Here is a 15,528-nt window from a genome sequence, read left to right on the forward strand (position 1 = left end):
TGTTCTGCAGCCCCTGCAGGTGATTCCCAGGCAAGCAGGGTCCGGAGTGGGCCTCTAGCAAAATCCAGCAGACCTGCAGCAGAGAAGCCTGTTAGAAGATAAACTAACAAACAGAAAGAAATAGTTTCAATATCAACAGAAAGGACTTCCACTCAGAAACCCCATCCAAAAGTCCCAACTTCAAAGACCAAAGGTAGATAAATCCGTGAAGATGGGAAGGAACCAGCGTAAAAAGGCTGAAATTGCCCAAAGCCAAAACTCCTCTGCTCCTCCAAGGGATCCCAACCCCTCACCAGCAAGTGAACAAAACTGGATGCAGAATAAGTTTGACAAATTGACAGAAGCAGGCTTCAGAAGGTGAGTAATAACAAACTTCTCCAAGCTAAAGGAGCATGTTCTAACCCAATGCAAGGAAACTAAGAATCTTGAAAAAGGTTAGACAAAATGCTACTTATAATAACCAGTGTAGACAAGAACATAAATGACTTGCTGGAGCTGAAAAACTGGAGCTGAAAAACAGCATGAGAACTTCGGGAAGCATACACAAGTTTCAATTGCTAAATCAATCAAGTGGAGGAAAGTATATCAGAGATTGAAGATCAAAAATAAAGTGAAAAGGCAAGATTAGATTAAAAAGAGAAAAGAAATGAACAAAGCCTCCAAGAAATATGGTATTATGTGAAAAGACCAAATCTACATTTGATTGCTGTACCTGAAAGTGACAGGGGGAACAAAACCAAGTTGGAAAACACTCTTCAAGATATTATCCAGGAGAACTTCACCAACCTAGCAAAGCAGGCCAACATTCAAATACAGGAAATAGAACACCACAAAGGTATTCCTCAAGAAGAGCAACCCCAAGGCACATAATCATCAGATTCACCAGGGTTGAAATGAAGGAAAAAATACTAAGGGCAGCCAGATAGAAAGGTCAGGTTACCCACAATGGGAAGCCCATCAGATTCACAGTGGATCTCCTGGCAGAAACCCTACAAGCCAGAAGAATGGGGGCTAATATTCAATATCCTAAAAGTAAAGAATTTTCAACCCAGAATTTCATATCCAGCCAAACTAAGCTTCATAAGTGAAGGAGAAATAAAATACTTTATGAACAAGCAACTGATGAGAGATTTTGTCACCATCAGGCCTGCCCCACAAGAGCTCCTGAAGGAAGCACTAAATACACTTCCTTCTTCTTTACAGTGCAGTACTAGCAAATGAAAAAAACATACTAAACTGTAAAGACCATCAACACTATGAAGGAACTGCATTGACTAACAGGCAAAACAGCCAGCTAGCATCAAAATGGTAGGATCAAATTCACATATAACAATATTGACCTTAAATGTAGATGGGCTAAATGCCTCAATCAAAAGATACAGACTGGCAAATTGGATAAAAAGTCAAGACCCATCGGTGTGCTATATTGAGGAAAGCCATCTCATGTGCAAAGACACACATAGGCTCAAAATAAAGGGATGGAGGAAGATTTACCAAGCAAATGGAGAGAAAAAAAAAAAAGCAGGGGTTGCAATCCTAGTCTCTGATAAAACACTTTAAACCAACAAAGATCAAAAGAGACAAAGAAGGACATTACATAATGGTGAAAAGATTAATGTAACAAGAAGAGCTAACTATCCTAAATATATATGCACCCAATACAGGAGCACCCAGATACATAAAGCAAGTTTTTAATGACGTACAAAGAGACTTAGACTACCACACAATAATAGTGAAAGATTTTAACATCTCACTGTCAATACTAGACAGATCTATGAGACAGAAAATTAACAAGGATATCCAGGACTTGACCCCAGGTCTGGACCAAGCGGACCTAACAGACATCTACAGAACTCTCCACCCCAAAACCATAGAATATACGTTTTTCTCAGCACCACATTGCACTCATTCTAAAATTGACCACATAATTGGAAGTAAAACACTCCTCAGCAAATGCAAAAGAATGGAAATCATAACAAACAGTCTCTCAGACCACAGTGCAATCAAATTAGAACTCAGGATTAAGAAACTCACTCAAAACTGCAAAACTACTTGGAAACTAAACAACCTGCTCCTGAATGACTACTGGGTAAATAATGAAATGAAGGTAGAAACAAAGATGTTCTTAGAAACCAATGAGAATGAAGACACATCTACCAGAATCTCTGGAACACATTTAAAGCAGTGTCCAGAGGGAAACCTAATGTCATGATTAAGAGAACTAGAGGAGCAATATTGTAAAAAATCAAAATCTAGCAGTAGGTAAGAAATAACTAAGAGCAAAGCAGAACTGAAGGAGATAGAGCCACAAAAAAAATCCTTCAAAAAAATCAATAAATCCAGCACCTGGCTTTTTGAAATGATCAACAAAATAAGTAGCCAGACTAATAAAAAAGGAAAGAGAGAAGAATCAAATAGATGCAATAGAGAAAGATAAACAGGATATCACCACTGATCCCACAGAAATGCAAACTGCCATCAGAGATTACTACAAATACCTCTATGCAAAGAAACCAGTAAATCTAGAAGAAATTGATAAATTCCTGGACACTTACACCCTCCCAAGACTAATCCAAGAAGTTGAATCCCTGAATAGACCAATAAAAAGGTCTGAAGTAGAGTAAGCAATTAATAACCTGCCAACCAAAAAAACTCCAGAACCATACAGATTCACAGCCAAATTCTACCAGAGGTACAAAGAGAAGCTGGTACCATTTCTTCTGAAACTATTCCAAACAATACAAAAAGAGGGAATCCTTCCTAACTCATTTTATGAGACCAACATCATCCTGATACCAAAACCTGGCAGAGACAGAATAAAAAATGAAAATTTCAGGCCAATATCCATGATGAACATCAATGCAAAAATCTTCAATAAAATACTGACAAACCAAATCCAACAGTATATCAAAAAGTTTATCCATCACAGTCAAGTAGTCTTCATCCCAAGGATGCAAGGCTGGTTCAACATCCACAAATCTATAATCATAATCCATTACATAAACAGAACCAAAATCAAAAACCGCATGATTATCTCAATAGATGCAGAGAAGGCCTTTGACAAAATTCAACAGCCCTTTATGCTAAAAATTCTCAACAAACTAGGTATTGATGGATCATATCTCAAAATAATAAGAGCTATTCATTACAAACCCACAGCCAATATCATACTGAATGGGCAAAAACTGGAAATATTCCCTTTCAAAACTGGCAGAAGACAAGGATACCCTCTCTTCACTTCTATTCAACGTAGTATTGGAAGTTCTGGCTAGGGCCATCAGGCAAAAGAAAGAAAGTGTATTTGAATAGGAAAAGAGGATGTCAAATTGTCCCTGTTTGCAGATGACATGATTGTATATTTAGAAAACTCCATCATCTCAGCCCAAAATCTCCTTAAGCTGATAAGAATTTAGCAAAGTCTTAGGATACTAAATCAATGTGCAGAAATCACAAGTATTCCTATACACCGATAACAGGAAAACAGAGAGCCAAAATATGAGTGAACTCCCATTCACAATTGCTTCAAAGAGAATTATAGGAATATATAACATCACCAAACTGATTGAATAAGGCATCAGTGACCAGTTCTGACAAAATGGAGATATGTGACCTCTTAGAGAATTCAAAATAGCTGTTTTGAGGAAGCTGAATGATCTTCAAGATAACAGAGAAAAGGAATTCAGAAATTTATCAGAGAATATTGAGGGGTGAGATGGAAAACAATGTATCATCCATGAATCTCCTTTGGGGCTTCAGAAGAGATGTTTGTAAAAAAAGGTTTAACACTCCCAGGCTAAGCTATACACACACAAGTTCATAACAAAGTAAGGAAGAAATATTCATAACCATTATAGTCCTTGCTTCTATAACTGGTCATGTGGCCATAGCTGGTATTTATAACTACCTTTACTACCACCAATTTCATTTTCTCTTTGCCTTCACCAAGCATCTCAGCTTGTCATGGTTCATTACCTGATGCATGACCCAAAACTTCATTTCTGAAAGGTCTCTAGTACTGCCTGAATGCCTTTGTAGTTTTCCATTATTTTTGATTATGGACATGGTATACTTAGAGATGCCCTAAGGGATCAATTGCATTCTATACATCCTCTGCCTTACTTCCATTGTGGAGTAGTAATCCAATTTATCCTCAGTAATTAGAATTAGGAACAGCCACCCCAGCGACACAAATATCTTCATGTTTTTTACCCATTCAAAGAAATATATCCAAATACCATTCCATCAGAGAAATTTAACAAGAAGATTGAAGTAATAACTTTAAAAATACCCAGAAATTCTGGAGTTGAAAATTTCAATGAACATATACAAAAAATGCATCACAGAATACCAATAGCAGAAGTGATCAAGTAGAAGAAAAGATTACTGACTCAAAGATAGGCTTTTGAAAATACAGAGAAGAAAAAAAATAGAAAAGAATGCAGTATGCGTATAAGATTACAGTATAGCAGCTAGGCACCATGGCTCATGCCTGTAATCCCCACACTTTGGGAGGCTGAGGTGCGAGGATCAGTTGAGGTCAGGAGTTTGAGACCAGCCTGACCAACATGGAGAAACCCCATCTCTACTAAAAAATACAAAATCAGCCAAGTATGGTGGCACATGCCAATAATTCCAGCTACTCTGGAGGCTGAGGCAGGAGAATTGCTTGAACATGGGATGTGGAGGTTGCGGCAAGCAGAGATGCCATTACACTTCAGCCTGGGCAAGAGCAAAACTTCATCTCAAAAAAAAAAATTGCAATATAGCTGTTTAAATAACATTAATTCTTTTCTTTTATCAGTATTCTGTATTTTTTCTTGTAGAGGTCTTTTTTCTCCTTAGTTAAATATATTCCTAGACATTTTATTTGTAGCTATTGTAAATGGGATTGCCTCCTTGATTTGATTCTCAGCTTGATTGTTATGGTATACAGAAATGCCACTAATTTTGGTGCATTGATTTTATATCCTGAAACTTTACTGAATTTGTCTTTAGGGTTTTTTAGATATTAGATCATATCGTCAGTGAACAAAGATAATTTGACTTCCTATTTTCCTATTTTGATGCCTTATATTTTTTTCTCTTGCTTGACTGCTCTGGTAGGACTTCCAGTACTATGTTGAATAGGAGTGGTAAAGTGGCATCTTTGTTTTGCGTCTTAGGGGATTGCTTTTTTTCTGTATTTAATATGATGTTGGCTGTGAGTTTGTCATATATGGCCTTTATTATGTTGAGGTATATGTTTCTTTTATATCTAGTTTATCGAAGGTTTTTTTTTTTTTTTTTTTTCTTTTTTTGGACATGGAGTCTCACTGTTGCCAGGCTGAACTGCAGTGGTGCGATTTTGGCTCATTGCAACTTCCGCCTCCCATGTTCAAGCGATTCTTCTGCCTCAGCCTCCTGAGTAGCTGGGACTACAGGCGCGTGCCACCACACCGGGCTAATTTTTTGCATTTTTAGTAGAGACAGTGTTTCACCTTCACCGTGTTAGCCAGGATGGTCTTGATCTCCTGATCTCTTGCCTCAGCCTGCCTTGGCCTCCCAAAGTGCTGGGAATAGAGTCGTGAGCCACTGTACTCAGACTATTGAAGATTTTTTTCCTGAAGAAATGCTGAACTTTATGAAATGCCTTTTTTGCATATATTAAGATGATCAAGATGATTTTGTTTTTAATTCTGTTTGTGTTGAATCACATTTATTTATTAGCATATATTGAACCATCCTTGAATCCCTGGAATAAATCCTACTTAATCATGGTATATTGTATTTTTCATGTGCTATGAATTTGGTTTGCTAGCATTTTGTTGAAGATCTTTTCAACTATGTTCAACAGAGATTTTGGTCTGTAGTTTGTTTGGGTGTCCTTGTTCAGCTTTGGTATCAGGGTGGCTTCATATAATGAATTATGGAGGATTCTCTCTTTTTATATTTTTGGAACAGTTTCAAAAGGTTTGGTAGTGGTTCCTCTTTGCACATTTGTTAGAATTTGCCTGTCAATCCATCTAGCTCTGGGCTTCTTTATTGGGAGATTTTTATTATTCATTCAATCTTACTACTCCTCGTTGGTCTGTTCAGGATTTTTGTTTCTTCCTGGTTCAATCATGGAATTTTTTATGTTTCCAGAAATGTATCTATTTCCTTTAGGTTTTTCCTTTGTGAGCATATAGTTATGCACTCTGATGATCTTTTTAAATTTCTCTTATGGTATCAGCTCTTATGATTTTTTTTCACATCTGATTATGTTTACTTGGATTTTTTTCTTACACTAGATAGTGATGTATCAATTTTTAAAAATCTTTTCAGGGAACTGATTTTTCATTTTGTTGATCTATTGTATTAAGTCTCAATTTCATTTAGTTCTGCATATTTTTGTTCTTTCTTTTCTTCTGCTAGTTTTGGGTTTGGTTTGTTCTTGTGTTTCTAGTTCCTTCGGGAGCAACATTAGGTTGTTAACTTGTGATATTTATATTTATTTAATGTCAGCATTTAATATTAAAAACTTCCCCTTAGCACTGCTTTTGCTTATTCAAGAGGTTTTGATATGTTTATCTCCATATTCATTTGTTTCAGAAAATTTTTAAATTTACATCTTAATTTCATTATTGACCCAAATATCATTCAGGAGCATGTTGTTTAATTTCTGTGTATTTGTTTAGTTACAAGAATTATGGGCCGAGCACAGTGGCTCATGCCTGGCCTGTAATCCCAGCACTTTAGGAGGCCAAGGCAGGTGGATCATGAGGTCAAGAGATGGAGACCATCCTGGTCAACATGGTGAAACCCCGTCTCTACTAAAAATACAAAAAATTGGCTGGGCATGGTGGCGCATGCCTGTAATCCCAGCTACTCAGGAGGCTGAGGCAGGAGAATTGCCTGAACCCAGGAGGCGGAGGTTGCGGTGAGCCGAGATCATGCCATTGCACTCCAGCCTGGGTAACAAGAGCGAAACTCCATCTCAAAAAAAAAAAAAAAAAAAAAAATCCTCCTGGAATTGATTTCTAGTTTTATTCTGTTGTTGTCTAGAAGACACTTGATAAGAGTTTGATTTTATTAAAATTTATCAAGATTTGTTTTGTGGCCTATCATATGGTCTGTCTTGGAGAATGTTCCATGTGTTAATGAGAAGAATATAAATTCTGAAGATCTTGGGTAGAATTTACTATAGATACCCATTAAGTTTATTTGTTCTAACATGTTATTTAAATCCATTATTTCTATGTTGACTTTTTGTCTCAAAGATCTTTTGAATGTTGCCGGTCATGTGTGGAAGTCCCAATATTATTGTTTCGCTGTCTTATTTCTTAGGTCTAGTAGTGATAGTTTTATGAATCTAGGAGCTCCAGTATTTAGTACATATGAATTTAGGATTGTAATATCTGCATGTTGAATTGATCTTTTTATCATTATACAGTGACAATCTTTGTCTTTTTTTTTTTTACAGTTGTTGTTTTGAAGTATTTTGTCTGATATAAGAATAGCTACTCTTACTCACTTTTGATTTCTATTTGTGTACAATAACTTTTTATTTGTTTTCCTTAAGTTTATATGCATCCTTCTATGTTAGGCGAGTCTCTTGAAGACAGCAGAGATTTAGGTTGTGATTTTTTTATCCATTCTGCCATTCTGAATTTTTTAAGTAAATCATTTAGGCCATGTACATTTATATTAATATTAAGATGTGAAGTACTGTTTTCTTTATCATGTTGTTGCCTATTTTTTAATTGTGTTTTTATTTTATAGGCCCTATGAATTTTAAGCTTTCAAAATATTATATTTTGGTGCATATTGGGCTTTTGCTTCAAGATTTAGAACTCCTTTTAGTATTTCTTGTAGTGCTGGCTTGATAGTAACAAATTCCCTCAGCATTTGCCTGAAAATGACTTTATTTCTTCTTGATATATAAAACTTAATTTTGTAGGATACAAAATTCTGGGCTGACAGTTTGTTTAAGGAGGTCAAAACTTAGTTTTGCAGGATACAAAATTCTTGACTGACATTTATTCTGTTTAGGGAAGTAGAAGATAGTTACCCAATGCCTCTGGCTAATATGGTTTCTGCTGAGAAATCTGCTGTTAGTTTGATAGTGCTTTTCTTTTTAGGTTACCTGATACTTTTGTCTTACTGCTCTTAGAATTATTTCTAACTACCCAGCGAAGTTGCCACACCCCAAGCTGCCATTGGGGCATGTCTGCAAACTGATGTGATCTGTCCTCAAGCTTTCCAGCAGTGGGAACCAGCACCAGCTTTAATGGGGGTGGCAGGAGAGTGACACAGACTCTGTGAAAGTCCTTGTTTATTGATAGCCTTAGTGTATTGGCTTTGTTGAACACCAGTTAGAGTAGTAATGAACTGGTCCCACAGACAGACTAAGAACCTCCTGGTTAGCAGAGTGGTGCAGACAGTGGTGATAGCTGAGATCCTGCAGCTATTTTCTCCTTCCTGGATGCAGTGTTATTCTATGAGGAGATACTATATTAGATTGTGTTGGTTGGCTTCCAGCCAGATGGCAGTACTTCCAACTGTGGTAGTAGCAGTGGAATTTTTGCTTGCCTTATATTGGCCAGGGTGGGGTGCTCTGATTTTATAGGCAAATGGGCAGGGTCATGTAGCTCTCAAGAGAGTCTATCCTTTGTGGTAAGCCAGGGTGGATGGCAGGGAAAAGCCAGGTAGAGGTTGGGTCTGGTGGGTTTGTACTCTTGAGTCTCCATGTGCAGGGCAAGCAGCAACCCCTGTAGTTGTTGGGGGATGGCAGTGGGGTTCAGGATGTTCCAGAGGGGAGCATTGCTGCCTCTGCTATGCAGAAGAGTTTGTACAAAGAGTAGCAGGCAGCAGTAAGCCCTGCATAGTTCCCACTCACTTGGTGAGGCAGATCCATTCCCACAGTGTTCCACTGGCAGCAGAAAACTGATTTCCAGTCAGTTTGTAATCAGAAGCTACTGGGAGTCGTAAACTTTCCTCAGGGAGATAGCAACCATGGCTATTAGGCCACACTCCTCCCTGTCCACTGGAAAGCTGGGCACCCAACTCCTGCACCCACCCACAGCTACTGCACTCAGGACTCCTGTACCTAAAGTCTGCTTTTTCTCTCCCCAACCATGGCCCTAGCCAAGAGAGTTTGTCCTCACCCGAGGTTATATTGTGAAACCATGTCAGGGGCTTCTTTGACCTGTGACAAACACCTGAACATTGTGAATGTCCTCCCTAGGGTCCCCTTTTAAGATCAGTAAGGAATGACTGCCCTTGGTCCCCAATGGAATCTGGGAGCACGTGCAAGGAGTCTCCCACTGCTGCTCCTATTTTATATTCCATTATGCTCCCAAGTCACTTCCTGCACTAGGTGAGATTAGGGCCTTCCCTGGTGTTGTGGACTTTCATGGTCCCTAGTAGGGGTGCATATCCCAGAGGCAAACTCCCTGTTTCTCACATCCTGGGGACTTGGAGTCCTTCACCTGACTCACAGTTGAGGATGCAACCTTTTACTTCCTTCAAAAGGTCCTTAGATTCCTTTGGTTTTCCTGTTCAGTTTCTGCATCACTTCTTGAAAAATAGTTAACAGTGTGACTCATCCCATCTTCTCCTGGTCTCCAGGATTTATGCTGAGAAATCCATTGAAAGTTGTATGGAAACTTAATTAATTTTGATATGTTTCTTTTCTCTTGCTACATTTAATATTCTGTCCTTGACTTGATAATGTGATTATGATGTGCCTTGGTGATTACATTTTGGGTTGAATTAGGCTGGTGACCTAAGCTTCCTATACCTGAATGCTGTTTTCTGTCTCCATATTTGGGAAAAATTTCAGTCATTATTTCCTTAAATATACTTTATAGGCCTTTTTCTCTCTTTTATCATTTAGCAACTCCTATTATGCTGAGGTTAGCTTATTTGATATTGTCTTATAATTCTGATAAGGCTTCTTCATTGTTTTTTGTTCACTTTTCTTTTTGCTCCTCTAATTGTATAATTTCATATGTTCTATTTAACTTTTTGCTCCTATGATTGTATAATTTCATATGTTTGAGTTGACTAATTTGTTTTCCTTTTTAAGCCTGCTGTTAAGCTTTCTATTGAATTTTTTGGTTCAATTTACATATTCTTTAATTTTTGGGTTTCTCTTTGGTCTTAAAAAATTGTTTCTATTTCTTGGTTAACTTTCTAATTTTGTTCCTGAATTGTTTTCCAAATTTCATCTGGTTTTCTATCTGTATTTATTTTGTAATTTCTTTAACTTTTAAAACAAGATTATTCTGAATTATTTGTCAGTCATTTTATAGATCTTTAGTTTTTCTGAGTCCATTATGAAGGGGTTTTTTTCAGTCTTTTTTGATGGTGTCATATTTTCCTGAGTTTTTACAATTCTTGCATTTTTTTATGTTGATGCCTGCACATTGAGTTCTTGCAGGTCATTTCGATGGTGTTAGGTCTTTACTAGTTAGTATTAGAACTTAATCACTGGTCTGCTTTTGCTTCTGAGTCTGGGGAAACTCAGAAGCAAGTGAAAACCAGAAATTAAATGCTGCACTAGAAATAAATCACTGCCCTATTGTTTTCAAGTCTATGGAAGATTTACAGTAAGCCCTGTAACTTAAACACTGCATCAGAACTATGTTGCTGCCCTGCTGTTGTTCTTCAATGAATTACAAAATCTATTAATAAAGATAGTTTTTTTTAAGTGAGCACCAGAACTTAACTGCCAAATATGCAGATGTTTCCAGGTCAGTAGAAGGCTCCACGTGGGTATGTGGACTTTGTGGGAAATCCAGCCAGGAATTTGGTCCTTCCTGTGAATTTTGTCTCCTTCAGCACTGTAGGCCACCCACTTTACTCAATGTGGTATCTTCACTGATTGGAGCACAGAACAGCTATAAAAATTCACATGCCAGTCAATGCAATTAGAGCCTTCCCTTTTTGACCACAATTTATCCCAGGTTGTTCAGTCCTCCCTGCACTTTAAATGTTCCCTGGAACAGGTAATGGAGTGAGCTTCCTGTGAAGATTCTAAAACCAGTTTGGAGACTGAGCATTCACCTCCAATTTCCTCCTCCCATTCTGGGAACCATATGTCTAGAAAAATTCTGTGAGTGGTGTTATCCCTGTTTGCAGGAGGGGGTGACACCCTTTAAAGTGTAGGTTATTCCTCTTACCAATATCAGGTTTTCTTGATTCTGTGTGTTCAGGAAGCTTCTGCACTTCTCCCTTGAGTTTTGGTGAATTCGGGATGGTAGTCTTGTCTTTGAATAACTTCTAGTTGTATTTTTTTTCTACAGGAAGTGATCCTGAGAGATCTTCTATTCTGCCACCTTGCTCATATCACTCTGTGACTTTCTTAGTTATTTATCTTTTAGATCTATTTGTGATTGTTGCAGTTTCTGTGCTTGCTTCTCATGCTGGTTAAATTATTATTAATTTTTCAATAAGATCTTCTAAAAAATAAAGTGGTTAGTGGAATGTATATGTGTTGTAGATTGATGGGAGATGAGATTTTGTGGGAAAATTGATAGATTCTGTCCAGGCTTGCTGTCATACTATTAAATCTTGCTTTTGTTTTGTTTTGTTTTTTTGTTGTTAAAGAAATGATTGCAATCCACATGTGTCTTTTATGTGTTGCAATTTGGCACTATCTTTCTCCTTTTTTTTTTTTTAATCCATTTTTACTGTCAGAGTCCCTAAATTCTATTAGGAATCGATCTCAAGCAATAGAAATGGTTCATCATTGTGGTTTCTTCTTCAACTCTTCTTTCTTAGGACCCTAAATATGATTATGATTACCACCAACAAAGCATATTAGGTGTACCTTTCAGTGATGACACTTTGGAGGAAAACCTGTGTACTGTTATAGATTCAAGAAAGCATGACTCTTATCTTTTAGTATTCTCCAAAGCCTCCTGCCAGATTTCATGACAGTACTTTTAGTATCAGGGGCTATGGAGATTTTCTTACTTTTTTTTCTTTGTTTCTGGGACTTTTATAGGAAAAATGAGGGCAAAGGGAAGCTTTATTCTGCTGTCTTCTTATGGATTTAAAAATAAACAATAACCAGAGAATTTGCAAGATTGCCGTATGACTCTCTGAGTACTTTGGAGATTACTAAGAACACAGTTTAAATACCTATAATAACTATCTGTTTTTAGAAAAAAGCCATAATGCTGCAGGTCTCAGAAGTAATTTGGTGAGGAATAAACATATATACTATATAATCCAAAATGGCTTTTCCATGGTCCTATAACATAGAGAGATACATTAGTAGGTAAATGATTATGTTTTTCAAAGTATTTCCAAGGTATGATTCCAATTAATATCAGTTATTGGCCCTTAAATTGCATCCACATATTACAATTAATCCTTTTCTAAAGATGGATAATTTTTTTGTGGTACTAGCTGAAGATTTGTCCTTCAAACATGAATATATAAGTCTTAAACTATCTGCAAACATTTAAAAATTTTGAAGATTATTGTAAATATCTAGATTTCTGGCTTCTTTGGGGAATTTAAAACACCTGAGAAAATCTGTCATACCTTTGTAGTGGTGAGAATAATAGGTTTTTAAAATAAAACAGGTACTTTTAGTTTCACCATGCTTTGTAGGCCACCCCTATCATCACTAGGCCCATTTCACTCACATTACATACTCAGTCTCAGTAGACATTTGAGTTTATTAATTGGGGAACAGATTTTGGCAACTAAAAGAACCAATTCATTCTAAGTTTTTATATTTAATAACTCTGTGACTTTCCACAGTATGCATAATATCAATAAATTCTATTTCCCTCATCTGTTAAATGGAGATAAAATACTTATTTTCATCAATTGTTATGGTGATTAAATGAGATAATAAATGTACTTAGTATAATAGATGGCATATAGTAGCTATTTTGTAAGAATTTAAAATTATTTAACATATTTGTATTACATTGAATAATTTGTATGTTAAATTGTAAAGTAAATAAGGTTAGATCATTGGGAGGTAAAATAATTAGTACTATGTACTATGCTTCTGCCTCAAACAAAATGTTAGGGTTTTTTGTTGTTTTTTACTGTATGTACTTTTTTACTTTTTCAGTTTCTATCATAAAAGCAGGGATACACATGCAGATTTGTTACAAAAGTATATTGTGTGATGCTGAGGTCTGGGGTATGACTGAATGCATCACCCAGATAGCATAATACCCAAGAAGTCATTTTATCCCTTCTTCCTCCCTCTTCTAGTATTCCATGGTGTCTGTAGTTCCCATCTTTATGTCTGTGTATACCCAGTGTTTACTACATGTAAGGGAAGAGATGCAGTATTTGTTTTCTGTTTTTGCATTAGCTTTCTTAGGATAATGACCTCTGGCTACATCCATGTTGCTGCAAAATACGTGATTTTGTTCTTTTTTATGGCTGTATATTATTCCATGGTATATATGTACCACATTTTCTATATCCAATTCACAACTGATGAGCACCTATGTTGATTTCATGTCTTTGCTATTATGACTGGCACTGTGGTGAACCTATGGAATGCATGTGTCCATTTGGTAGAACAATTTATTTTCCTTTGGATATGTAGCCAGGAATTGGATTGCTGAGTCAAATTGTATTTCAACTTTTGGTTCTTTGAGAAATCTCCAAACTGCTCTCCAAGTGTTTAGACTAATTTATGTTCCCACCAACAGTGTGTACATGTCCCCTTTTCTTCACAGACTTACCATCTGTTTTTTTTTTTTTTTTTTTTTTTTTTTTAGTTTTTTATTATAGCTATTCTAGGCCAGGCGTGGTGGCTCATGCCTGAAATCCCAGCACTTTGAGAGGCCAAGATGGGGGGATCACTTGAAATCAGGAGTTTGAAACCAGCCTGGCCAACATGATGAAACCCTGTCTCTACTAAAAATACAAAAAAATTAGCTGGGCATGGTGGCATACACCTATAATCCCAGCTACTCTGGAGGCTGAGAGGAGAATCACTTGAACCCAGGAGGTGGAGGTTGCAGTGAGCTGAAATCACACCACTGCACTCCAGCCTGGGCAACAAAGTGAGATTCTGTCTCAAAACAACAACAATAATAATAATGGCCATTCTGACTGCTGTGAGATGGTATCTCATTGTGGTCTTAAATTGCATTTCTCTGATGATTAGTGATGTGGAGCATTTTTTCATATGTTTCTTGGCCACTCGTTTGTCTTCTTTAGTTTCTGTTTTTGTCTTTTGCCTTATTTTATAATGGAGTTATTTTTTTTTTTTTTGCTTGTTGGTTTAAGTTCCTTATAGATTCTAGACCTTTGTTAGATGCATACTTTGTGAATATTTTCTCTTATTCTGTAGGTTGTCTGTTTACTCTGTTGATAGTTCCTTTTGGTGTGCAAAAGATCTTTAGCTTAACTAGATCCCATTTGTTGATTTTTGTTTTTGTTGTAATTGCTTTTGAAGACTTAGCCATACATTCTTTGCCAAGGCTGATACTGAGAAGGCTATTTACTAGGTTTTCTTCTAGGATTATGGTGGTTTGAAGTCTTACATTTAAATCTTGAATCCATCTTGATTTAATTTTTGTATATAGTAAAAAGCAAGGGTTCAATGTCATTCTTCTGCATATGGCTTGCCAGCTATCCCAGCATCATTTATTGAGTAGGGAGTCCTTATTGCTTATTTTTTCTGGGTTTGTCAAAGATCAGATGATTATGTGGCTTTATTTCTGAGTTCTCTATTCTGTTCAGTTGGTCTATGTGTCTGTTTTTGTCCCAGTACAATGCTCTTTTAGCCCTGTAATGTAGTATCAAGTCAGGTAGTATGATGCTGTTAGATTTGTTCTTTTTGCTTAAAATTGATTTGGCTAGTAGGGTTCTTTTTTATTTCTATGAATTTTAGAATAGTTTCTCCAAATTCTGTTAAAAATGATGTTGGTAGTTTGATAGGAATCCCCTGAACCTGTAAATTGCTTTGGGCAGTGTCACCATTTTAATGATATTGACTCTTTCAGTTTATGAGCATAGACTGTTTTTTTATTTATTTGTGTTATTTCTAATTTCTTTTGGCAGTGTATTTTTAGGTCTCCTTGTAGAGAGCTTTCACCTTCTTGGTTACATGCATTCCTAGGTGTTTCACAAAATGTTGGTTTTTTAAATCAACTACTTTGGCACTCTATTATTATTACAGTTAAAAATGAAGCAGCCTCAGAACTTCCAGATACAGCAGAAAATCCTTCAGCAGTGTATCCATCAATTAGTGACCTAATAATTCAATTTGATTTAAACAAAGTGGTTGGTAAGTACAGATTTATGTTTGGATACAGTAGAACACAATCTAAGAATTAAAATATTTCAACTGTACAGTTTTGTTAAGACAACAACAGGAAATTTAAAGAATGAGTTCATTCTAAATCTATGTACCAATTAATGTGTTTCTTTAAATTATGTATTTTTACTCCACCAGACAACATTAATTATGTAATGTTTCATATATTTCCCTTTGCCTACTTATAAAAGAAAATGTATACAGGCTTTCCACTATTTTGAATTTTCAAAATATAAATTGGATGCTATATGAACAGT

General features: G+C 36.4%; 1 protein-coding gene across 1 annotated transcript in view; it reads left to right on the forward strand.

Annotated features, from left to right (window-relative positions):
- CCDC7 (coiled-coil domain containing 7) overlaps positions 1-15,528 on the forward strand; it is a 467,329-nt gene that overhangs the window by 309,507 nt on the left and 142,294 nt on the right. The window contains exon 33 of the mRNA XM_078329853.1: positions 15,134-15,241. Within this exon, the coding sequence (XP_078185979.1) occupies positions 15,134-15,241 (108 nt within the window). The remainder of the gene's footprint in view (positions 1-15,133; positions 15,242-15,528) is intronic.

This window comes from Callithrix jacchus, chromosome 7 (assembly GCF_049354715.1).
Source record: "Callithrix jacchus isolate 240 chromosome 7, calJac240_pri, whole genome shotgun sequence".
Lineage (NCBI taxonomy): Eukaryota > Metazoa > Chordata > Mammalia > Primates > Cebidae > Callithrix > Callithrix jacchus.